This window comes from Falco biarmicus, chromosome 11 (genome assembly GCF_023638135.1).
Source record: "Falco biarmicus isolate bFalBia1 chromosome 11, bFalBia1.pri, whole genome shotgun sequence".
Classification (NCBI taxonomy): Eukaryota; Metazoa; Chordata; class Aves; order Falconiformes; family Falconidae; genus Falco; species Falco biarmicus.
Genome location: NC_079298.1, coordinates 23,508,085 through 23,534,018, shown reverse-complemented (window position 1 = coordinate 23,534,018; position 25,934 = coordinate 23,508,085). Strand labels below are relative to the sequence as shown.

At 39.9% G+C, this 25,934-nt stretch overlaps 1 protein-coding gene across 2 annotated transcripts in view; it reads left to right on the top strand.

The window, feature by feature from the left end:
* Positions 1 to 25,934, top strand: part of PLPPR5 (phospholipid phosphatase related 5) — a 232,761-nt gene that overhangs the window by 166,847 nt on the left and 39,980 nt on the right. Inside the window, exons 5-6 of one of the 2 annotated variants that reach the window (XM_056355538.1) lie at positions 2,201 to 2,275; positions 20,755 to 20,943. In XM_056355538.1, the coding sequence (XP_056211513.1) occupies positions 2,201 to 2,275; positions 20,755 to 20,943 (264 nt within the window). Of the gene's footprint in view, positions 1 to 2,200; positions 2,276 to 20,491; positions 20,944 to 25,934 lie in introns of those variants that run through there. The other variant, XM_056355539.1, reaches the window with a different exon arrangement.

The window sequence follows — 25,934 nt, the reverse complement described above, 5'->3', positions numbered from 1 at the left end:
TCTCCTTTGATGCTATGATGAAGCAGATGAATCTTAGGTCCTTTTTGTTCATGAGGTAACAGCTGAAGAGCAGCCACATATTGGTCCTTAATGCGCAGAGCTTGTTCTCTTTTCTTCAATGTGCTGTTAGCAGCCAATAAATAATAAATAACTGCTATGTTAGTGTCTCTTTGATGAGCTGAGCCTGTAGTCCCAATGTGCAGTAGCTGTGCATGCACATCTCCATATGCAATATTAATGGTTATATTATGTAACTGTATAACAGAGCGTAAAGAAGTCTCTGGGACTCTTGCCCGAGTGAGGGTTTGAATGGAGTATGAACAGCAGAGTTTGGCCCCGGATGCAAACAAGTAAACTGATCAACAGCAGAGCCACCATTTTCTATTTGCTTGGTAAATAAGTTCAGCCTTTAACAATCTGAGAGAGATTTCAAGAACATATGCCATACTGCTTGCTTATGAAACATTTTCTTGTTCGTTGCTTCTGATAAACGCAAGCTGAATGCAGATAACCACTGCTGTGTTTGATAGCACCAAAGACTGGGCTAAAAATGCCCAGAGGGACAGGGTGCCAGCTGAAAAGCTCATAGCTCCCAGGGAGACCCCAGCTGGTGCATGCACAAGTCTCACTGAACAGAGCAACAGCTCTGTTTCCACATTTCTACTAACCGACTCAGAAGGGTAGGAAGGCACAGTGTCAGACTCCCTCAGCCACCTCCACGAGGGGAAGAGAGCATCAAAGATGCTCAGTGCATTGCTGGGAGCCAGGCTGCACGCACACATAGCATAATATGTTTTTCCGATATTGCTTGGAAGCATCTGCTTTCTCTTCTCTTTAGTGTGCTGCTTCCTGGACTGTTCAGCCCCAAGCCCTGTATGAAACATGTACAGGCACAGGCAGGGCACGGCAGGGGGAAGGAGTCAGCTACAGCTTGCTAAATCATCAGAGGAAGAAAGGGAATCAAAGATGGGTTTGGGAGGCCATGAAAGAGAGCAAAGGAGATGCAAGATACTGGAAGATGTGCTACATGAGAAAAGCTGAATGAGGAAAAAGGAGTATGTGAAAAGGATAAAGAGAAGCTGGAGGGGGAACACAAGGAGACTGGAAGGAAAGAACAATAAAAAGAGGAGTAAATGGTGAGACAGAAATGAAGAACAGTAAGGGGCACAGTTGAGAAACACAGAAAAGGGCTGAAGGATTAATTGTTTCGGTATATTTTAGGAAGAGACAGGAGAGAAGCTTTTAAAACTAGAGTTTAAAATCTTAAATAATCAACATAATAGTGGTTAGTGGATGTTTGTTTGTTTTAAGAAAGAAGAGAATAATCTAGAGGGCCTGCCCAGCATTTAGAATTTTCTGATTCTTGAAGATGCTAGCTCCTCTAGAGACTTTCGTCAATTCACTGTTCCAGTCATGGGCTGATTCCTAGGTTCATCACTTCCACCAGTGCATTGGTTTCTGCTCTTCTTTTGCTATGGTAGGGATTAGTAGTGTAGGTTTGTCTTCCAGGTGGTTATTGCTTTTTGATTCGTTTTATTTGTAACAACAGATCTGTTGTAAGGTACTAGGAAAGTTTTTGTAGCTGTGGTGTTGAGAATAAATATTCTGTGGATCCTTCAGAACCAGAAATCTACTGTACTGTGATTGCAAGACAACAAGCTTGGTAGTTCCTTCTAGTCCTCTGTTCTGTAGAAGCCTGGTAGATTAAAATTTTAGTTTTGAAAACTATTAAGCCTTTGACTAATGCCCTTTCAGCAAAGCCTTCCAGTATTAACTCCAAGAACATGCTAAAATTTATTTGAAGTCCATAGAATTAGAAAAGCTCTGCTGAAAAGCGATAAAGGATTTGTTTTGTTGAAGTATGCAGGGATATAATTAAAACAATTATACACAATATACACAATTATACACAATAGGCAATAAAACCTAACACAAGTCTTCGTATAGATACCATTAGTTGGAACAAAAATGGCTGGAATCCATTTAACAAAATAGTGAAGTCTAAATTAACTTGAAGCTCTTTCATACTGGAATAAAGGAGCACACATGAACAGTCCTCTTCCCTGTTGTAATTCTCACCATTCCTTATTTTGGTACAAACCTGTGTTTTAAGCAGGACTTTCACGGCTTGCTGTGGGCACAGTATTCTAAACAATGCTATCCTCTTACAGATGGACACACTACTCTGTTTCTTTCACAGGTGAACATGATTTCAAACAGCAGATGTCAGTCTCAGAGAAGCTACATGACGTTGCCATGCTTCAAATTAGTTGAGGTAAGAAGACACTGTAGATACTTTCTACTTTCTTGGGTGTGTTTTTTAAGAAAACGCTCGCAGCAGCAGCAGTTTTATATTTTACCAGCATATTTATGTTTATCTCAGCATGGACTGCTATCTGCTAGCTGGCAATCACTTATGGCAGCTGTGAATAAAAAATTTCTGCCCCCATGCTGTCAGTTCTTTTTCCCCAGTTCTTTCATTAGAGGGAATGAAGGGGGATCCCTATGCCTGCAATTTCATTTTAAGTGACTGTGATGTTCCGAAGTGCCAGAATCCAGGAGAGTGAAGTACCTCTGAGCTGGACCCATATAGATATTGGAAGTTAAATCTTGATAGTAAAACTCCATCAGTCTAGAATTCTTTTTGTTTATCACTCTTAAACCACCTTACATTTGAGGGTAAATATAATTATTTTCATTTTAAAGATAGGAAACAGTGGAACAGAAAGTTACTTTAGTTGTTCAGGGTTGTTGAGGAACCTAGACATTGTGGAATAATGCATATTGAGTAACTTAAGCACCATCTATACCAGTTTGTGTTTCTTTTGTTTTTATTTTTGAGACTATTCTTACTGAAGGCACTATAAACAATTCCTTTTCTTTATTCAGATGCTTGTAGATAATGCTCATAGTGGAAATTACCCCAGTTATGTCTGTCCTGCTGTGGAGTTGGAGCTGCAGCACAGCATATATCTATTTGTTTCTATTTGATCTGACTTTAAGGTGGCTTACTTCAGCCCCACCATGAACTCAGCAAAACTGGCCAGCTGCAGGGATTTTGGAGAGCCTGGCTGCTCTGGCTATATCCCCACTAGTAACCTAATTATGCTAAAGCTAGCTTAGCCAGCGTTAGATCCAGAGGGGTATGGATAAAGAAGCTGCACAACCATAACGGGATGTGTGGCGAGGGACATGCTCATTGCATTCAAGTTTGTAAGGCTGGCAGGTACAGCCCCTTAATCCCTGTAGTAAATCTTGTGCTAGCGTTTAGGTGTAAATGAATACGTTGCAGTCATGCAAGGCCTGTGGTGTGGAAATGTCCCATTTCTGGCTAGGTGCAAACTCGCTTCTAGAGAATGGACAAAACTATGCTGTAAGAAATATATGATAATCTTGTGGAACCCAATAAAATATTGGTGTGAAGGAGAAAGTAACTTCTTCATATGGCAGGTTTTACATTGGTAACTCAGTTTAGGGTAGTTGTGCCCATTTCTATTGGCAGAGGTTTTGTTCCCATTTATCTTAAGGCATTTCTACATCCAAAACATTTGGATCACGTGTAAAATTCAGGCACCATTTTGCCTTTCTTTTAATGCATGCTAATTATAATGAAAAGTCTTGATGGTTCATGCAAGGTTTCCAGCTGATTTGGTATAAGGGAACCTTAGGGAAATGATTAAACTGTATTTTGAGCACAGTACTTCCTGACTTACTCATACACACTGGTACCATTGGATTCTGTGGACTGCAGATCAAAGTAGAACATCTTCAGATAAACATTGCTTAGGCTGAGGGAGAGTAGGACATTTGCATTCAATTTTCTGTTCAACCACAGACTTCCTGTGCCATATTGAAAATACCACTTGGGCCTTACGTCCGAGGCATTGGGCATCGTTACACCTGGATTTTACTCAGCCTGTTTGATAGCAGTTCCAGGGGTTTCAGTGGTGCTTAACATTGGACTAAAGAAGTAAAAGTTGAGGACCATTAAGATCCCTCTGTAGATCTAGTTCCTAGACTCTGTGTCTTGGTATCCACCTCCTTACCTCACACTGATACTGGGAAACTGGTGTTCTGGTTGCTATAGGATGCTTAGATCCTTCTGATACATTTAGAGACATCTGATAAACAGAGAGTGGGCAGTGTCACAAATTGAGGGACAATATAGCAACATGCCAAAGAAAAGTTTTTTACGGTGTAAATATTATGACTTAAGTGACCTTTCCTGAAGAAATTTTCATCCTCCATAAGGTCTTTCTTCTTTGCATTTTAAATTACAGTGTTTTTTTATCAGCGCATTTTGGAATTTGCTTCCATGTGGATAGAAAATTGCTTCATTGTCTGGCATTATTTCTGTCACATCATTTCAGCTCATTTTGTAACTTGGCAATTTATGTTCACTGTTTGCAAGTAATGTTTGTGATCCACTGTGACAGAAATCACTGCAGATCCACTGGCTTTTCTTGCTTGTGCTATGTCATACTGAGACAGCATCAAGATGTATCATCAAATCTAATGGCATTAGGGGATCCAAAACTGATGATTTCATGATACTGTTATGTAAGTTTATGTCATAGAAGTCGTTAGGGAGATGGTACAGAGCAGCTAGAGCTGTAGATGGGGATCAGGAGACATGATTTCTATTCCTAAATGTTGGGGGGAATTGCTTAGCCTTATTCAACTTCTGGCTCATTATTTGTAAAATCTGAATAACAATTCTACACCCACATTTGATAACACACACAGATAGAAGTCAACAGACAGGTTGCAGCAGTACTGTATTCTAAAATAATTTGGTTTTTTATCATTGTTCTCCAGGATCAAAAAGTGATCCAAATGTTGTAACAGCTGTAATTCTTTTTTTAAAGCAACTGGGTAAGAGAAGTATGCAATATTTGAGCACCTGGGTTTAGGTGTTTGGGTGATGAAAAGGTCTGTGAGCTTTCTTAGCTTTCCTTTAAAAAATTCCTTGTATGTTCCTCAGCTCTCTAGCAGAAGAAATTAGTCCATTCACATACATAAAAGATGTGATAAAGGAACAATTGCACGTGCACTTAAGTTGCAGCTGGAGAGCAAAAGAAGGTATCAGGTAAGGGTTCAAGTATCTGCAGCCATACAGCCACAAAATCAAGCCCTCTATACTGATAAAAGGGAATAGAAGCCATGAGATGCCAGTGGCAGTAGTGGTGACTCTCATTTGGTGGTGATTGCCTGTAGAGACCTGATGTGTCTGCAAAGTTTATAAGACTGGGCTATCTGTCAGAGAAACTGTTTATTTGCAGAGGCACAGTAGTAAGTGGCTGTGTGTGGCTTTGCCAGCCTGTATTTCAAGAGTTTCTTTTGCATGGGACACAGAAAAAATCTGCTTTCCTGGGAATCTGTCAGCCTTTATTGACTTGCGTATTAGGGACTTTGAAAAGATTTAAGTGGGATACAGGGTATGACACAGGACTGTACACAACTCCTAGCTTGCTTCTCAGAGAGGTGTGTCTGAGATGCCGTTGCTCTCCATGGCACTGATTTCCTGGCAGCACTTTCTCCTGAGCTCTACAGCAGCTGGGAAGCAGGGGCTTAGCTCTCAGCCAGGGCTTGGCCCAGCACTCCTGGCTGGGAGGTAAACAGGGGCAGCACAGTGTGGGGCAGCACAGCTAAAGCCACATGAAGGTCAGTAAATACCTTAGCCCTGGCAGGTGTGAATGTGCTTGCTGGAACTTACAGCAGGGAATAGTTACATATGTGTTAGGTTCTATTTAACTTTTTGTTAGAAAAATATGACTTTTTCATGAGTAGCCTGCAGGTTAGGAGCAAAAGAAAAGGTGGAGATGAGAATGATTTACATTAGGGAAATTCTAAGATTAGTTTCTGTCTTGCAACAAGGCAGAAGAAGGTTTTCTGCACTTCTTTTGCTCCCAAGCATAGGCTCAACTCTGCTAAGCAATGATGTTACATCAGGAGATTATTTATTTATTTAGTAGATCCAGCTTCTGTGCTCTTGGCCTTTCTAGCAATATTTAGTGGAATTTGTTTCCTAACTTGTTTCTAACCTTGGGAGAGAAATTATCTAAACAGATAAGATGTACAGAAACTTTCAGTGGTAAGAAAACCAGGGTGTCTGTAGACTTCATTCTTCTGGTGATAATAAACTCTATACTTTTCAAAATGTCAGCTTTTCTTTACAGAGCAGGCTTGTAAGATACTACTGTTAACCTTTCCAAAAACCTCTCTTCTCTTCAATTCACAGATAGAAAAGATGCACCTGGATATTCTGTCATCTGTTCCAGATACTTTCATTAGTCTGATTCAAAAAGATTAATCTCTTTTTATCTGTTGATCTGAGTGGATGGAACTAGGAGTTTGTATCTGACTACCTAAGCTAGAGGAAAAAATTCAAATTCTGTAAGAGGTTGAAAGCCCAAAAACTGAATCTACATGGCAGAACCTGATCAATGCAAACATTTGTTATATGCTATTGCTGCCAAGAGCTTCTGCTGGTTCAAGGCATCATTTATGCAGTCTTTTAAATACTTTATTTTCCATATCAGACATTGAATTCTTACAGTATGTTGCTGCACTTGTTTATTTATTGTTTTCCTGCTAGTACGTTTTCCATTAAAGAAGTTAATGTAAGCATCAGATTTTGAGATTAATCTTCTCAAAGCCATTCAATATCAGAAGTTAGTTTCTCCAGAAGTACCAACTCATGCAGCTATCATAGCAGACCATAAATTTAGATTCTAAAGGCCAATTATTGTCCAAGAATACTGTTCAATTTTCCTTTGACCTAAGTTTTTTCTACCTTGTCCATTCTTATGCAAAAGCTGAGTTATTTCTGCAAGCCCTGAGATATTTTCACTCATTTAGTGAAGTATCTTTTTCTAGCATGTATGCTTACAAGTAACAGCTGTGAGGTAACCTTAGCTATCGCTCTTTAATGGAGATATTTTAGACATGGCAGTTAGCTATCAAAAATGCCGGCTGGACTCAGTCTTAACTACCCTAAATGTAACTGTACTAATCTTGTAACTACTTAGTATCACCAGGTGCAAACTTTCTAATCTTGCACACTTTTGCAATGTTATGCTTAGGCATTCTCCTACTAAAAGCATTAATTGGTACTATTTAAACAATCTATTTTATGTGGCTTTTATGGTTTTCTTTTTTCCCACTCATTCATATAAAGATACTCACTGGAATTTCTAGACAAGGTATAATTCTTTCACCTGGTATTAACTTTTAGGAATTACTAAACTTACCCTTTTTGAATGCAGGAACCAGAATATTCCTAACTCTGGCAGTGGGCAGATATATTAATATAAGTACCTGTAAGAATATTGACTTCTCTGTACTTCAGAATTACTTACATTCATCAACTACCTATCAAAGTTTGGTGAAAAATTTACCTTAATGTGCAAGGGAATTCTGACTTCTTAGACTAGAGCTCTCAACCGTGCTTAACACTGATAGGCTTCGTCCTAATTTAGCTTTTGTTGGGGATACTTTTTGTAGCAATACAGCGGTGGTTTTTTTCATGCTTCTCAGGAGATCCTAGTTGACATTTATCTCTGCCTTGGATATGCACTCTGCAGAGCTCTCTATGCAATTTATTCTCCATTGAATTTTGAGCTTTCTCATAGCTGAGAATCAAGATGGCTCAGCCAATTTACAGCTGATTCAACAGGAGGTCAATCTTAGTTTCTCCTTTACCCTTTGGGTTCCAAGGATTTCTTTTCTGCCAACGAAGGACATTATTTATAATCTTTCTCTTGTGTAATTTTCTCGGGCTACCAGTTTTTTTCCTCTTTTTCAAGTATCTTGTTGACAGTCTTAAAACCTGGCCAGTAAGATATTTAGCATAAGCAGAAACTAGTTGCATATGAATGGCTGAACTGCAGTTTTGTAAATTTGTGCTGACACCAGAAAGCCAACAAGGAAGTAAATAAAAAGCATTTCACATCTCCCATCCAAATAGGCAGTCTTCAAAATCTCAACTTATTAATCACTATTGTAATTTATAACTCTCAAAATATATTTTTTCTTTAAATCTAGTATTTTTGTTTTTCAATGGACCTTAAAGATATTGCACTGAAGTGAAACACTAGATATGTATACTGGAGTCTGCACTTAGATTAATAGAATGTTGTTTCTATTTCTAACAAGTATATTTGTTGCTCTTCATTTACTTGTATATTTATTCCCATTCCAAGACTTGTAATCCCCTTTAGGTATGGAGTAAGATGCCTGATAACTCTTCTTTTCAATGTGACATGAAACAGTACATGAGCAGGGAAATACAATATTAAAATGTCATGCAGATTTGTTTCTAATAATACTGTTATGTATTTTGATGTCTTCTCCATGATTTAGCTCTTCAGGCTCTGCATAGCCACTTGAATGCAAAATGAAGGTCCTGAAAGGAATTACAAAAAGTATCAAGATTATGAAAGGCAGTTCTATCATAATAATAAAAACAAAAAATAATTTTAAAATATATTAAACTTTTAAATTATGTTGTAAGAAAATGAAAACTGTTTTAAAACAATTAAAAAGTAAATAAATAAATTGTAACTGAAAACCCCACTTCATAGCTTTCAGCGACTTTGGCTGTCCTTGGCTCGCTGCTTGGTAGAAAGCTGTTCCTTCAATTACAAGTAGCCCTTTAAATAATTTTGACTTAGGGGAAAATATTTTTGTCTATCCTACATATTTCTTGGAGCATCTGAACTGGGGACATGATTTTTTTTTCCTAATCTTGCATCCCATTAACCGCTCCTAGTTTATGGCTTCAGATACAATCATAACAGCTGGCACAAAGAAGTTGCTTTAGGGAAAATCACAAGCTTTGAACTAGGAAGTGAATTGCTTGGACAGTATTTGTCATTATATTTGTCCAGATGTTATAGAGATCATCTTAAAGAGTAATTGTCATGACTGGCTGTCCTTTAACCCCATTCCAAAAACAGAAAAAAAAAAAAAAAATTGGTCCTTTTAAAATCTTGCTGAATTTGATGTATCAATGATTTGACAAAGAGTGTGGAGGGAAATACATCTCTAGAAACTGTGTGTGAGTTTCCCATTCCAATAGAGTCTTCCCTTCCTTTGTGAAAATAAGTTTACCTGCTTAGAATCTAACCCTTGTGAATGTTATTGCCACGTATTGATTAGCCTATATTTACTACACTCTTCATTTAAATAGCTTTTGGACAGAAATTACCTTACATGAAAGTAATTCACAGTTCTTTTCAGTTGCCAATTTCTGTAATTCATTTCAGTAACTCTTTAAAATGAAAAATATATGTGCCACAATAGATATCTGTTCCATCATTGCTAGACAGGAATAGTCCACTGTTAGATACAGTCCCCAGGGGGCTCTGGCTATCTGTGTAGTATTTTACTTTCAAGAATAGCAACACACTTTATTTGACAATGCCCTGAAAAATTAAACTTCCAACCATATATAACAGGATGATAAGCATTCAGAGAGAAGAGGATTTCAACACTAATCATTCACTGAGAGCAATGCAACTAGGGGAGAAAGAACTGACGTTGATGAAAAGCCCTAATTGTGCTAATGAAACTTTTTAATGTCTTCCACTGACAAGGCAAGCATTGGCAAGCTGCTTCTTCTTTGAAATGGATAAAGCATAGTAATTCAATAAATGTTCTTTATTTGTAATGTAATCTTCCCAAGCAATTTCTGAGTGTAGCTTTCATAAACCAGTAACACCCTAGTAAGCAATTTCACTGTAGCAGATAATTGTTTAAGGACTTGCATAATAGAGAATCAGATGCAAGTAAGTAAGGGTTGTGTCATTCACCCCAGGCATTGCAGAAATGAGCCACCTTCTCCTCCTTGTTCATCTTCACCTGCTGGTACTGAATGTGATTGTAGTAGCCAGTAACATGAAGCAGGTACTGTTTCTCCTGCTTTTCATAATGCCCATTTTAAGAAATAGATCAAAGCACAAGAAGGCAGGAAGAGAAGATGCCAAGGACAGCAGTATCCAAGGAAGCTCTAGTCTGAGGGAAACTAATTCATTAAAGATTTTTTTTCTGTAATTGTCTTGAAGGTGAAGAGGTTTCCAGAATTTTTGCTCTTCTCCCTGATACAATGACTTTCCCAGCCCTGCTCAGGAGAAATGCAGGGAGAAAAAACATACCTGGCATCCAGTGAATGTGTTGTGGTTTACCCCTCCTGCTGGCTATCCTAGAAGGAAGGGCATTGTAAGTTCTGTACCTATTGGATATGAACAAGGAGTTAAACTTTCCTTTCTCTCTGGGATATTTTTAGACAGTGGAAGTCTTTTCTAAGAACTTGTATAGCAAAACTATCTGATGGGTTTATAAGTCTTGTTACTCTGTATTTCTTTAAAACACCCCCACTGGTGATGTTTTTCTTGAAAACTGATATTAAAAGATTATGTAGAAGTATCTATTCATTACTTGAAACTAGTAAGATACAGTTGCTGTGTATCAACAGCAATGAAAATCTCTCCTTCCAAGATTTTTTTCTATCTTTGGGGAAGATTATAAGACATGGGGAAGATTACACAACAAAAGCTGCTCTGCATCCCCATTTTCATTACCCTTGTTTCTGGAGCTGCTAGTTACAACGTTATTGTAAGACAGTTGAGATACTAAGTAGAGAATGCATGATTAAAACCTGTGTGGATGATAGTAGTTTTTTAGAGTCATACATAATACACCATACATGGTTTTCCTAAATTTATTGTTATCTTTGGCTGTGTATCTAATGCCAAAGTCAGCTGGGATAAATCTGATATTCTTCCCATTTCTGTGGGATGACTTTTTTTTCCCCCCTAACTGAAATTTTAAATATTTCTAATGGAATTAAACACTGGACATTAGGATGCCTAATAAGCTAAATAATTTGCTTAAATCCAATTTGGATACTGTCCTAGTTACTGTGGAAGCAGTATTCAGCATGCTGGATATTGGCATTGCTCTATGAAGAAAAGGTTAATGCCATAAAAATTATGTGTGTTAGGATGGTTGTATCTTTTTAGCAACTGCCCACTCCATTTCCCAAAGGTTAATTTTTGTGCTGGCTTAGTGAGAATCTGATTCTGCAGCCCTTATGTTCTGTACTCAGATCTCCTACTGATTTTAATTTCTCTAAATCAACAGAATTCTTATGGGGAGGAAAGAGCAAACACTAATAATATTATAATGTCTTCCTATTCCTGAGGCAGTTGTACTTCATATTTACAGCTTTACCACACAGCAGTCAGTTCAAAGTAAACGAGCCTTATATGTTCCAAAGAACAACAGTTTCTGGCACTATGAAAAGTATAAAAACTGCACAACGCTTTAAGGCCATAGGACTAAAGTCACTAGGTAGTCATAAGAGAAAAGACATACTGATCTCAGTTCTAGCAGGTATCAATTAATCCTCTCCTGAAATGAATCCTTAGGATATTTTATATTCCTTGATTCTGTTCCAGTGGTATGGCCGCCTTAACCCTCTACCACCTGCCAGGCCCACATAGAGCCAGGCTGCCTGTGCATAATCAGGCTCTTCCTATTGTCCTGCTGTCATGCCAGCGTACTAGCTGCCTGCCTGAGCTGTGGAGCTGCTACCTTTTAATCCTTTTGCTCTGACAGGAGCCTACAGAATCCCCCACTTACTGCATTTTCCCACAAGAAACCTGTAGTTTTAGCTTCTGATGTTCTTGCCAACTTTGTAAAAGCACCCTTGCACAAATCTCTCTCCCTACTTTTCCTTCTTTTATCATTTTTTCCCACATGTTCACTTGCCGCTTCTTTCTTTTGGTACAGTTGGTTGTCTGGAGTTAAGCTGGCTAGCTGGATGAATAAGGCATTGAATGAGTAAGGATTTCCAAAAGGAATGATCAAAGTAGAGTTGCATATTAACGAAACAAGCATCTATTTTATTACATAATAATTTGACAGTGTCCCTTATTATATCAGTGATATTCATATTCTAAGCTAATAAATTTCTTACCATTTAGTCTAAAAATTTATTAAATACAGAGTATTTTTAAATGAGAAGCAATCTCAAGTAAGTTCTATTTAGTAAAGAGATTTAAAGCTTTCGTTATTAGTAATTGATGGTACCAACAATCGCAAGTTAACACAAAGGATCTTTAAAAGCTGGTTTATTTATTATTTTATTTTTACTCTGGCTCTTTACCTTTCCAGCTGCTCCTTGCAGTTCAGGATTCACTTCTCAAAGCAGAAAATGCTGTTGCTATGTCTCTCAGAAGTGACTTTTCAACTATTTCCTTCCTTGCTGCCTTCCTGAGTCTCCTGCTAATGCTTGACAGTATGCTTTTTGCCTGGAAGGTAATTGTGATGAGAAATGATGACTAAGTCAAAGGAGTAGCCCCATAGGTTATTTTTTTAAGGACCAATCCTCTAACATGTTTTATGTAGCACCTTACTGGAGGATATACATACACTTATATATGTGTGTGTGTGTGTAGGACTGTCCCTTTAGAAAAGGGAAAATTAAGAGATATCTTTGTTGCTACCAGTGTAGTGAAGTGGATGGGCAGTTTCACTTCATACCAATTCACCAATTTAGAGAAAATATGATTTTATTTTTAGATATGAATTACAATCAAGTGAATTACAATAATTGCAGTGAATCACCATTAGAATAGACTGTAATCATTAAGACTAAAGACTGCAAATATATGGGTTGAAGTAAATTAGAAGTAATTCACAGAGTTATAGAAAAATGTAGGTTTGAGGGGACTCCTAGCAGTCCTGTAATCCACAAATGTGTTGAGAGCAGGGCTGACTCCAACTTCAGGTCAGGGTCCTCTCAGCCTTTTCAGTGAAGTTTTGAGTATCTCCAAGGACAGAGATACTTTCCACCTATCAACGTATCTGAATAGTGATGAATGGAAATGGATGATTCCTGCAATGACTGTTTTGTAGGAATCCAGTTGTTTGGAGAAACACAGTTACTAACTTCAGTATGAGCAGGCCTAATACCTTCAACAAAGGTTGTCTTTTTAGTCCTGCTGTGGGCTTAGCCCTGTAACCAGAAGGGATAGTGTAGAGGCAGTGTTCTGCAGAAGGGGGGGCTTCTCAAAGTGCAGAGGCATCTGTCCTGCAGCAGACATGAAAAATGTGACTTTGTGACACAAATCAGTATAAGAAATTCCTGTGAGGTCTGTCCTCACTGGCTTGGTGATGGTGTCATTCATGGCGGTATCATAGGACTCTATGAATGCTTTGTGTCTTTCTAGCTGATTACTTTTTGTCACTAGACTTTAAGTTTTGCTCTTTCTTGAGTTTTCTGTCTTCACTGAATCCTCATAAACAAGCTATAAAAGAAAGCACATTTTTCAGAGAAAGGATGTGTGTGAAAACATGAATGTAACATGCATGTCTTGGTGTTGAATGGAAGTGTGCAGTACCCATGTTTCCTGCAGCTCTGTGGATTGTTAATGCTGAGGGCTACACCAGGGTACAGAAGAGCTAGGAGATGATGAGTATTATGAACTAGACTTCAAATATTTTTAATATTTTAAATTTTCAAAGTAATCTAAGAAAATAATCAGCTCCTTTTCTAGCTTTGTTGAACAATTACCTGCTAGCAATGAAGAGTGTCTAATTCTATTTGCTAAATTCTGTGGGCTTGTTTTTTCCTTTTTCTCCATTGAACCACTGGCTCCAGCAGAAACTGTTACAGAGGATGTACTGGACTCCTGCCAGGATGAGCTGCGTACATTAAATGATAACTAGAGCTGGAAGTATGTAGTGATTATGGTGCATAATTTATGATATTAGAGTATTTTTCTTTGCCTTTCGAGATAAAGTTAGTGTGTTAATTTAAAATCACGTACAGACTTGTGCCCGAAATTATCTTTGGAATCTTGTATACCCTACTTGTTCATGATACAATTGTTAAGGACCAGGCTTGGTTATGGAAAGAGATAACTGCAAGTTTTACTGTGCAGCTGCCCCTAAATTGAGGAATCCTGTCTCAGAAGGCAACCCTCACAGTTCTATGCAGAGTACAGTCTAATTTCTTTTACACACTTTTGGATGGTTTTACCTTTCCCCTCCTCTGTATTTCAGAATATTTTGTTCCCCAGTCATGGAATTAGCAAAAGATAATGATGGCAAATGTGCAGAGCTAAAAATTAGTCATACTTTAGTTTAAATGTGGAATTTAAAAATGAGAGAGTGGATTCATCCAGGTAGAGACCAGGCTATAAAACATCAACCCTGCAAGCAGACTGAGCATGATTTTTCACACAAGTTTTCCTGCAAATGAACAAGGTCTCCTTCAGTTAAAACAGAAGTTTACCTCCATCTCTCTGGTAACTTCAGCTGTTGCTTACAGATCTTCAAGCAATGTGTTTACAGTATGTATAAAGGCACTAGGGACTGCTAGAGTCCAGTTCCTACAGGCAGCTAAGCTGTGGGTGAGAGCGTAAGTAACCACAGAAATGTGGCTGGATGGGCTGACCATTTCCTTCCTTCATACTTCTGTGTTTTCAGATTGATTAAAGTTTTATACTGATGACACAGAACCTTGAGGAATGGGCAAACATTTACTTGAAGCACAGCCCCTTAATGGCTGTACAGAATATTTAGCCGATAAATTGTATTAATTAGTCTCACTTTATAATAAAAAATGTACAAAAGAGAAGGCAAATTGCAATGCAGCAAATTGCCATATACAAATATGTGAAATTAATTCAGTAATATGTAAAGGGAATTTTAGGATTGGTCTGTAAAACCTTCAGGCATTGTACAAACATCTGAACTAATTTTGTATTATGTACAAAACTGGCTGTACAGATACATACAGTGTGCTGCACAGGACAGGTCTGTGTGACACTTGACTACTGCACCATGAATAGGCTCTGCTTATGTCAGCTACTGTTCAGTAATCTGCTGCATCAGTCTTCTAAGGTATCACTGATTCACTCAGAAAGGAGTTTTCTTTCATCAAAAGAAATTGTAAGAATGATGATATTATGGGTGAATGAGATAAGGAAGTCTTATTCCAAGAGCCTGAGCTTATGATTTTTATTGAATCGATTATGCCAAAGATTACCAAGTTTACAGTCAAGTTTGTGCAACATTGCAGTTACAGAAAACATTTCTACCAATGAAGATAATTTTCTAGGAGGTAGGCTTTTCCCTAAGTTTATCTTGGGTAAGATTAAACAATTATTATTTGAGCTTTCAAATATAAGTGTTTCATTTAATTTCACATCGACAAAACTGTGCTCTGTATTTTTATTTTGACTGTGTAGTGGTAGATATGCTAATACAGCCTAATATATGCTAATGTACAGCCCTTAGGTACATGGTGTCCCTCTGGCATCCCAAATTTCTGTTCTAATCTATAAAGAACTTGCATGCAATAGTACTCCTTAATTTGAAGGTAGCAAGCAGTTTTAAGATTGATTATCTTATTGATGTAAACACTGACTAGTCAACTAATAAGCTATGATTGTTACTCATTATATCAAGCTCAATCATTTTATTGTTGTCTTGTCCTCCTCCTCATTGTTTCATCTCCATCTGCTCGCTCTCTCATATACTTGCACTGCATTGTATGTATGAGATGTCCAAGCTTTCTGGGGCAAAATGTTTTCTTCTATGGAGATAGGGTCCAGCTCTACATAATACTGGAATACAAATGCAGTATTAATGCTTATGCTGCTACTGCTGCTACTAATGTGACTTTTTTCTCACTGTGTGACTCTTGAGAAGTTAATTCCTATTTTGATGCCAGTTTAGCTATGTGCAACTGAAAGAGTAAATTGATCACATCTCACTAGAGCCCTTCAAAATAAGGGTGCTAAGTCTTAAGCTAGTCATCAAGGCTTGTTTCATTATTGTTGCAAGTGCTATCATCAGAGGCTGGTATTTCTTAGGATGGAATGAATGACATTTTCAGAGGATGATTCATCCTGCCCTAATGTAGTGGAGCTTAGTCACCTACCGGAGTTGTCTCTCTACGAAAGACATACTAAGACCATACGAAAAACTTAGATTTGGTGCCTAACTTGTTTGAATCACACTGCAAGTGTTCTGGGCAAGCCTCCATTTCTGATTCTGTGCTGGTTCTACACCAGCTGCTAGAAAACTATTTTTCTGTTGCATTAGGATGGTTCTACAAGCATGAATTTTAGCTGTAAATGCCCCAGGCTTTAGGACTGAAATCACTGCATATCATTAAACAATTTAATTAAACAGTTAAAATGTCCTTTTAGTTATCTCTTAACAATATCGGTTATTAAATACACAGGAAGAGGCCATTGTATATTGGCAGAATAAAGCTTGCATCAAATAACTAAGTATTATACAATGTTCTTCTAAAGTTTGTATGCAAGTAATTCTCTCTCCTGCTGTTTGCCAAATTAGAGGGATTTTCCTAATTTTCTTCCTGGATAAAGCCAGGAGGTCTCTAAAAATTCAGTTCATTCTGTTTCTTCCCTGCTGCTGTCATCAACACAGCCCTTCAGAAAGGGCTGGTGTAGTGTAGTAGTGCGGAGATGTAACAGGGGAACAGCCATGGAGTTGCCAGCTGCTGTCACTCTGATAAAGCACGAAAGAGGTAAAGAGAAAGGTAAAAACAGTGGGATGATTTTATACCAATTCATGTTTTCTTCCCATTGAGAAGGCTTTGTTGGATTGGCTTGCTTTCTTTACTGCCTTTTGCCACAGCAATATTTTATAACTAGAAAATACTATAAAAAGTGGTGATGTAAGCACATGAAAGGTTAGTGAATTTGGTTTGGAACTAGAAATATCTCCTTGTAATGAAGGTCATGATTTCAAAGTATTGCAAAACAGTGCAGCTAAGGTTTCGTGTTGTCTGCCTGCCCTACATTTTGTCTCTTGAGCTGATATTTCACTTAAAATTAGGTAACAAACATAAAGAACAAGATAAATCTATAAGGACTATCAGGGGAACTCCTGCTCTGAGATCAGTGGCATTATTCCCGAGAAAGTTAATTTCAAAACCAGTCTGTCTGTCATCTGAATTTCAACTGACAATTTTACCAATAGCCTTCTCAAACAAAAGTTGTTGGTTCTGGGTTTTTCTCTGCCATTCTGCTGTCATTGCATGTCACTGCTATAAATGAGCAGGGAATACTGTGACTGCAGAATATATTTAGCTGGCTGCATTAGTCACTGGGGATTGTGTTCTGTGCTTCTATTTGTTTGATTTAATACATGTTTGCATATTCAACTGTGCAGCCAATAAACATAATGTTCATTATAATAAAAAGTATAGCTCTGGTTTTACTTCATCAGCTAACTGCATATTCATGAAGGCATGCCACTGGTGTGCAGGCCATGCTTATAAAGTATGTCTGCAACAATGGGAATTTGTTTATGAGATTAAAATAAAGCAATTATTGTCTTTTTGCATTTGTAATGTTCTAAGCATCTTGTGCAGCTTGGACCTGCCTTACCTATGCATTCTACCCTTCATTATTCTACCAAATAGTAGTCTACACCGTCCAACAGTCAATTTCTATGAAGAGAACAGTAGCAACTGTCAAGCACACCCATGTTTTTTACCTGGTAGCAAGTCAGACAGAAGCTAATTCAGATTTTAACTTAACTTTATCAACTGCAAGAAAGCAAGCATTTCAGGCTTGTTCTAAGGGAAAAAAAAATATCTTCAAAATGGCAGAAGAGGAAGAATGGACTGAGGAAGGATGACAGTACCAGAGCAGGCCTTACCTGTATAAAAATTAAGACAAAGTTTATCATTATTTTCACAAGCCATCATACAGAGCTTTAAAAGAAAAAAATAATTGACATTTTAGTATACTTTCTGCTTTAATGTTTTTTGGCATCTGGTCATCTACTCTGTAGTTGAGCCTCTTGCTATTCAATAAGGTGACCTGACTGGTTTCTCACCTAATGATCTTCACTCTAAAAACTGAAGGTTGAAGAAATGGAATACTTAATTCCCTTAATTCCTCAGTGAAGCATCAAGTTGACAATCAGTCAATTCGCCTACCTTTTTTTTTTTTTTTAATGAAAACCAGATCCTGACATTTTCATATCTTTGTTTTTTTCCATCGGTCACCTGAGTTGCCTCAGATCACTCTGAGCTGACTACCAACGAAGCTGCCTTTAAGACTCTTCCTTTACTTAAATTCTGTATTCTCTGGTTTGTAACTATTAAATGGCTGGTCCACCCACCTGTAGTATTTGAAACACAGGCACTAGATTGAGCCAGATAATACAAGTGACTGTTTTATCTAATAGATTTATTCCAGCCCGTTGCACACCATGTTTTTAAATGATTGGAAGCTACCTATTACAGCCTAAATAATGTCACTGTTGCAGAGTAAGAGAAAAGCATACAGACACTGTATTACTTTTCACTGTAATGCTCCTTAATAAGACCTTCTATACTTGTGCTTCATTTAATGGCAGCCAGACACTTGTTAGCATTTGTGTATCAGCAGAAAAACCAAGCACTCAGGATACAGATGTATTCCCATACCACCAGCAATGGTATTAATTTTGTTTAGCCTTAATGAGAGAAGGCCAAGAACATTTCTTGCTATTGTTTACATCTACCTCACGGTGGGGTGTAGAGAAGGGAGAGTCAGATTCTTCCCTACAGGTTCGCAGTGACAAGAGGAAAGGCAGCAGGTCCAGGATGGCACACAGAAAATGCTAGCTTAACATAAGGAAAAAATGTTTTACATGTCAGGGGTTGGACACTGGCACAGGTTGTCTAGGGTGGCTGTGGAATCTCCGTCCTTCGAGATACTTGACAATTGACTGGACTGAGCAACCTGGTCTAATGGGACCTGTGTTGAGCAGGTAGTTGGACTATACGACCTATTCTTTCCAAAATCTATGATCCAAAATCCTTCATGGTTTTTGATAGTAGCTTCAAAAAAGCTTTGTAAACCCAGGACTTTTTATGCCCTCTAATTCCTATATGCAATAGGTCCATTGGTATAGCCACAAAAAGAAGTTGGCTTGCAATAGCAAAATGCAGAAGTATTTTAGTAGATGGTTACTGGAAAAAGGTTGACTTTCCCCAATGCCAGTTTTTGAAAGAAATATGCCACCAGTGTTTCCCTGAAGCATCTACTCAAATACAACTGAAGAGCTGAGCTTCATGCTCATTGCAGTCCTGCTGTTGCCTTTGGTCTTTGGATCAGGCCTCATATCCTAACAATGGGGGTATTTGTACGCAACTTCCAGGATGAAATTAAGATTTTTATGTGTGTATGGTAATGGATATTGGGCTGTTCTAAGGAAATGGAGAAAATAAACTCTGTGCTAGGCAGAATTCACCACAAGATGTCTCATGTCTCACTATGTATTTTTCACGGAGGTAGGGAGCTATCCAGCGAAGTCTGGTGAGCGCAACGCCGATGACATGATGTAAAGTCTTCTGGCAAGTATGTTAAGAACGCATAAAAATAGACAGGCATGAGGAGTGTGTTCTTCAAGGGCTGACTGAAATAAATGCATGGAAACTAACATCACTGAATATGAACAAAATTCTCCAGAATGGAGAAAAAACCGAACAGTTAAAGCCAAAGTACAACACTAGAAAAATGATAAATCAGGGTGATCAGATCTCATTTCTTACTTCTAATGGCCTTTACTAAGTAAGCCAAGTGGAATTTTTAAGGCTATGGTGTCCCTTTAAAGACAATTTCCCGGACACATAACATACTGGGATGGGTGTGTGGGTGTGTACCTTTTAACTTTTTATCTGTTGGTGTTGGGAATCCAGACTAGAGCTGGCACATGCGTGAATCCCTACAAGTGCTGGGTGCAGTGGTCTATTCTTAATCATACATGCTATACGTGTATTTTTCAGTGGAACTCTTCTGTGTCCATATGTATAAGGTTTCTCCCAGCACTGGAACACACTGTCCTCTTACTCTGGGATGTTACTTGGGTGAAGACAGCTTCGTCTGCAGCTACCCATTTTCTTTATAGCTGTTAAACAAAAGCTTTGGCCAGAAATTGCTTTAATAGCTAGCCACGTACAAGAGGATTTCCATGCTGAGGCCCTTCCACCCCGGCCGATCCTTTTGCCCGCCGGGCCCGGCCAGGCTGCGGCTGCCGGCGGGGCCGGGGCTGCAGGGCTGCGCGGTGCCGAGCGCCCGGCGCTTCCCAGCGGCTCCGGGAGGGGCGGGGCGGGACGGGGCGGCGGGGGGCAGCGCCGGGAGCTCCCCCGCCCGTGCACGCCCGCACACAGGTGCGTGTGTCGGTGTGGCGAGGGGGACCCGCGGCACCCCCGCCCCGCCGGAGGCGGGGGGAAACCGGGGAGGGTTTACTTACTAATCGCGGCCGCGGGGCCGTGCCGTGGGAGCCGTCCCGGGGCCGGGGAGCTGTCAGATTGGCCTTCACCGCCGGTGCGGAGCCTCCGCCCGCCACTCCTTCCCCCCTCCCCGCCCGGGCCGGGGTCCGGCGCGGCTACTGCTCCCCGGGCGGGGCGGGGCGAAGCCGCCCCCTCTCGCCGCCGCGCTCCGCCCGCCCGCCCGCCCGCTACACGAGCCGGCGGCCGCGCTGGAGCCGGTGTGAGCGGCGGGCCGGGCCCCCGCCTGCCCTGCCCTGCCCGCGCTCCCCGCCCCGCGGGCTGCCCGCGCTGCTGCCCGCCGCCGAGCCGCCTCCGTCCGCGGTGGATGCCGCCGGGGAGCGGGCGGAGCGCGCCGCCGGGGAGGGGGGCTGCCGCGGCCGCCGGAGCCCACGTACGTGCGAGTGCCCTCTCCGCTCACCAGCATGCTTTACTTCCAGATGGTGATCATGGCAGGGACCGTGATGCTGGCTTACTATTTCGAGTACACGGACACCTTCACGGTCAACGTGCAAGGCTTCTTCTGCTACGAGGGCGCATACCGAAAGCCCTACCCGGGCCCGGAGGACCGCAGCGCCGTGCCCCCGGTGCTCCTCTACTCGCTGACCGCAGGCGTGCCGGTGCTGGTGGTAAGCAGGGGCCGCCCGCGCCCCAACTCGGGCAACTTGTTGGGCTGGGCCGGGCCGCGGGCCCTGGCCGGAGCGGCGCCGCCGGTGGGGTGGCTCTGGGGTGGGCACGGCGGCGGGGACCCTCCGCGCTCCCGGCGCCGCGGGGCTGCAGCCTGGCCCCGCGGGCCTCGGCGAGCAGCGCTGCCGGGCCCGGCCCCGGCCCGTACCCCAGCCGCTGCCCACCCCGCGCCTCTGAAGTGTATTTTTAGCACCGGTTTATGTAACTGCTAGTGCCCGTGTTGCCAGCCCCGTTCGACTCCGTTTGGTAAATGCAATCTTCCATTTCTCGAAACGTGTCTCAGTTGCAGGTAGACGGGCTACCTGAGGAAAAGCCACTTGTTAGCAACCACTCTACTAATATTTTGCCCACTACTAATTAGAAAACCCCTCTGTCCGTTTAGGTTTTTGAAAGTAAAACTGATATGTGCAAGGAACAGGGAGCAGTTGTGCCTGATTTAGTTGTCTCCATATGTCACAGTTACTGATGTGTGTGCAAACTAAACCTGTGTCTCTAATTGAACATGATCTTCTGTCAATCAAGTTTAAATAGGTGTATCTAAAATGAATTTTATTTCATTGATTTTCTTTGACTTTTGGGGAAAACGGCTAAGAGGGAAAAGCAATGCGATGTCTTCCCTTCAAGTTGTTGAATGTACTGTTTGTGTTGTCAGATAACAAGGGCATTAGCATCATTTGATAATCCCTGACCATACTGTGGGGCAAAGACAGGGGGGGAATGAAATGGAAATATTTAACCATGGGGTATGGATTATATATAGACTCTCCAGGTGCATGCACACTTACACATACAGAAACTCCTTATAAAGACTTTATTTTAATCAGCTGTAATCATTAGAATAATAATAAAAAAATTACAATAAGAGGTGTCTTAAAATGGTAATTATTAGTTTCACTGATTAATTAATTTTCAGGAAAATAAGAAAAGTATGAGAAGGGAAAGCTTAATCAGGGTGATATTATGGTAATCCCAGACATGATTCCCTTCTGCGTTGTAGCGCCATGAGGTCTCAGATGGTATCCAACATAAAACCCTCATGGTCAGGCTCAGCCTTAGTATTTGAAACTTTGTTCTTTTTTTTTCTAGGGATTGAACTATATCATTTGGCAAAACATGTTATGTAGCCTTTTGGTTTCATTTTCCTTGTTATTTGTACATCAATTAGTTGACCATTTTATTACCTGTTTGTTTGCTCTTTTTAACCCCCAAATGCCATTGAGATTTCAAAGGAGGTTTTTTTGGTTGTGATGCTTTTCTGTTGTTTGCATGTGATATTTGTTTTGATTTTAAATTATTTCTTTTGTTTGGCTCAGGAAATTATGAAGATTGTCAGATATTCATGATTTACATTTCTTTTTCCTAATGTGTCAGCAAAATGGATAGGTAGTTTCCATTCATTTCCTGCATGCTAGATTATTATGTTGGAGAAAACACATGACGTTTTGGGTTGGCAGTCTTGTAATCAGCCTTGCTAAAAACCTAATAATAGAATGTAATGGTATTTGTGCTTCCTCTCCCAGTCACCAATCTTGTGTGCAAACGGCATACGTTGGGAGGTCAGGGCATGGAAAACCACGTTGCAGGTGCCTGTCTTGCATTTTTTTTTTAAACAAAGTTATTGTAATGGAGAATTCAGCCCCTGGACCGCCATGCCTTCAACAGCATTAAGTTCAATTATTAACATTATTAAATGCAACATTTTCCAGGCTTTAGACAGAATTCTGTTCCGATTCTCCTGTGGCAATCCTCCTGGACTCAGCGTTTGCACGAGTTGGCTCTTGTTCAGTTGTGCAGGATATGGACATTGCTGTTGCTTGTTCTTTTCATTGAGAGAAGTGGTGAAGGTAATACTTTCACCAAAGCAACTTAAATGCTTTTAACAGTAGATGAACTTCCCAAGATTTCGGAGATGAATTAGATTTCTTTCAATTTCATTTGCTTTTCATCTGACAGCTTGAACATAAATTTTTCTGTGTAATTTTTGGGGGTTTTGTCTGTAAATGAAATACAAAAATGAATGTGTAACAAATCCATATTCCTGCCTGTGAAGATACAAATGTAGACCAATGAAGGAAATGGATTTCTATGAATGAAATTGTACTTTTTTTTTTTTAATCCCCAAAATCATTATAGTCATGGAATATAGTTTATTAAATACTAAGATTTGTGAGAGCTTTGAAAAAATTTTTTTTCTTTCTTTCTGTTAGTTTGTTGTGTGGGGTTAATGCTGTTTCTGGAGTTTGGAGATAGTGCAACAGTGTTTACCTTGGTGTTCAGGGTATCTGTTTTTTAGTTTGGGTTTTGGGTTTGTTGGTTTTGGGGTTTTTTGAGAGATGGAGCTTGTTGAATTGGAGCCATAGAGTGCTTCAAGGTAACCCAAGTTGTCTTAATGTGACTCAATCAATGGCTCCATTGCACTGAGTTTTAATGAAGTTGGTCTAAAATCTAAAATTAGAGAATAAATGAGTCTTTCCAGTGACTTTCCTCTTTCCATATGCTGCGGTAGCTGGATCTGTCTTGATGAGCATCTCATCAGCCATGGGTCTTTTGCTGCTGTGAGGCTGTCACATGGCTGCTCATCCAAAACTCCTGTGCCACATCAGAGCTGCAGTAACAGACCCAAGTGTCAAGCCATGAGGTAGAGCTGAGTGTCTGGTCACAGGGCAGCAACATGCATGTCCTGAAACATAAATAATGAGCTTGGTCATTTGACAGCCATGTACCTGTGAGTACCATGTTAATCCTGGAAACTTTCAGATTAATCTTTAAAATGCTACTTCTTGGTAATACATGTCTGCAGCACTAGTGCAGCGTTGCTCCCGTGCTTCCATTCCTGTGTCTAGCTGCTTCCCCATGCCACCTGCCCCCATGCCATCCAAGGACAGACGCAGTTGACCTCAGGTCCTCGGGAGTCTGATCTGGGAAATGGAGACCCAGGGCAAAAGCAGAGACTGCTTGCTGTATTGTAATGCTTTACTTGCAGGTGCTCTGGTGTGGGAAAGGGAAACTGTGACTGAAGGAAGAGGTTTTGTATTCTGCACTTGGGACTTTCTGGGTTTGTTTATCTACAGTCTTTGGTCAAGTATTTACAAACTATTAACCAAATATTTTGTTAGCCCTGAAGTGGTCAGGCTGTTGGACTAGATGATCATTGTAGATCCCTTCCAACTGAACTGTGTTGTTCTACAGTATCTCCTAGGTCATGTAGGAGCTAGTAAGAAGTCAAATTATTGTGCTATTCACTTCAACAGTAATCAATTTATTGTCCACGAATAGACATATCTGCTTCAAGTCCCTGCAACTTCAGAGTTGCCCAGAGAAGCTGTGGATGCCCCATCCTTTGAAGCATTCAAGGCCAGGCTGGATGAGCTTTGAGCAACCTGGTCTATTGGAAGGCATCCCTGCCCATGGCAGGGGGATTGGAGCTAGATGGTCTTTAAGGTTCCTTTCAACCCAAACCATTCTGTGATTGTAGGAAACCTGTAGAGGAATCCAGCAGCCATTCTATAGGATGAGCAGAGCTTCTCCCTTTCCCTTTTTCCAGTTGATTTGCCAGCTTTTATGCAGGTTCCATGCAATGAAGCAGGATGTGTTACAATATTGGGTTTCTGTGTTCTATGGACTATCTCTAAAGGGTATACGCTCTGTTCTTTATCTGTCAAATCTGTAGTTTGAGTTCCTTCACTGGAGAATTTTGAGGGCCCAATTGTATGTGTGTGTTTGCTTTGTTTTTAAAAACAGACTGAAAAAACTGCAGTGTAACGTATTACAAAATACATGGTCCATTCTAATGTTAGATTATTATTGGTGGAACCAATAATAATCCTAAATTGTATTTTAGGCACAGGTAAAGTAATGTCTTGAGTGAGTAGATGTGTTTGCATAAGGAGCATTAGGCAGGCTGACAGTGAAATGTTCTACAAAAGTAAATGCAGCTGAAATTGCAATTCTGATTGCAATGTAGAAGAATGTAAAAGCCGGATTCTGCGATGGAAGAATGAGACTCCTGCAGAGACAGTGCCCCTGTGGGCTCCCTTCCTCCCATTTGTCTTTGTGACTCAGGGTTGGGAGAATACTGCTAGCTCTGCACTCCCATCATTTTACTGTCGGTAGCACTAATATCCAGAAATTTCTGTTACACTGTGGAATTCTTAATATGCTATTTTTAAATTTTTATCTTTAAATCAAATGCAAAGAAGAAATACACTCTTGATTTGAGTCTATTCAAATACGTAATAAACATAAAAGTGCTAGTTGAGAGCTCAGTGCTATTTAAGCCATTTCCCAAGGTGCCAGTTCTTGCTCAGTGGGCTGGCTGCTTTTTTAGACTTGTTATGACAGATGTAGCTTGGGAAATATACGTCAGTCTAATCCTTTAGCTTCCAGTAAAATGATTTGTAGAACTGTGAGGCTAGTGTCTCATGTTTTCAGAATCTATAGTATAATCAGTTCTGCATTATTTCTTTCTGATAGATCTTAATAATTTTGACCTCTCTAAAATACTATTAACTGCGCACAAGGATTCTTTTAGAGTCCACACGCTAATATGAATTACTTAAAATGTCAAAACTGTTTAAGCAATAATGGCTGTAAAACTCAATGTATTGGACCTACCATGTATGCTGACTGTTGTATAAACGCCAGGAGGAAATAATGACACACTTTCATTAGATGTGTAAACAGTTTTATTATGCAAATGTTGTTTGTTTTTATTTCCAAGTAACAAGCGGATGATTACAGTACTTATTCGTAAAATATACACTGTTCTATTTGCCTACATGAATTCCTAGCATATTAATATTTTCTCTGTAAACCTATTAAAGACTAATTAGTTTTAGGATTATCCTTTTAATATCATCATTGAAAAAATATCTGCCATTCAGACATAAAATATTGTGCTGTATTTTTTTTTTTTAGTAGACTGGATGAATCT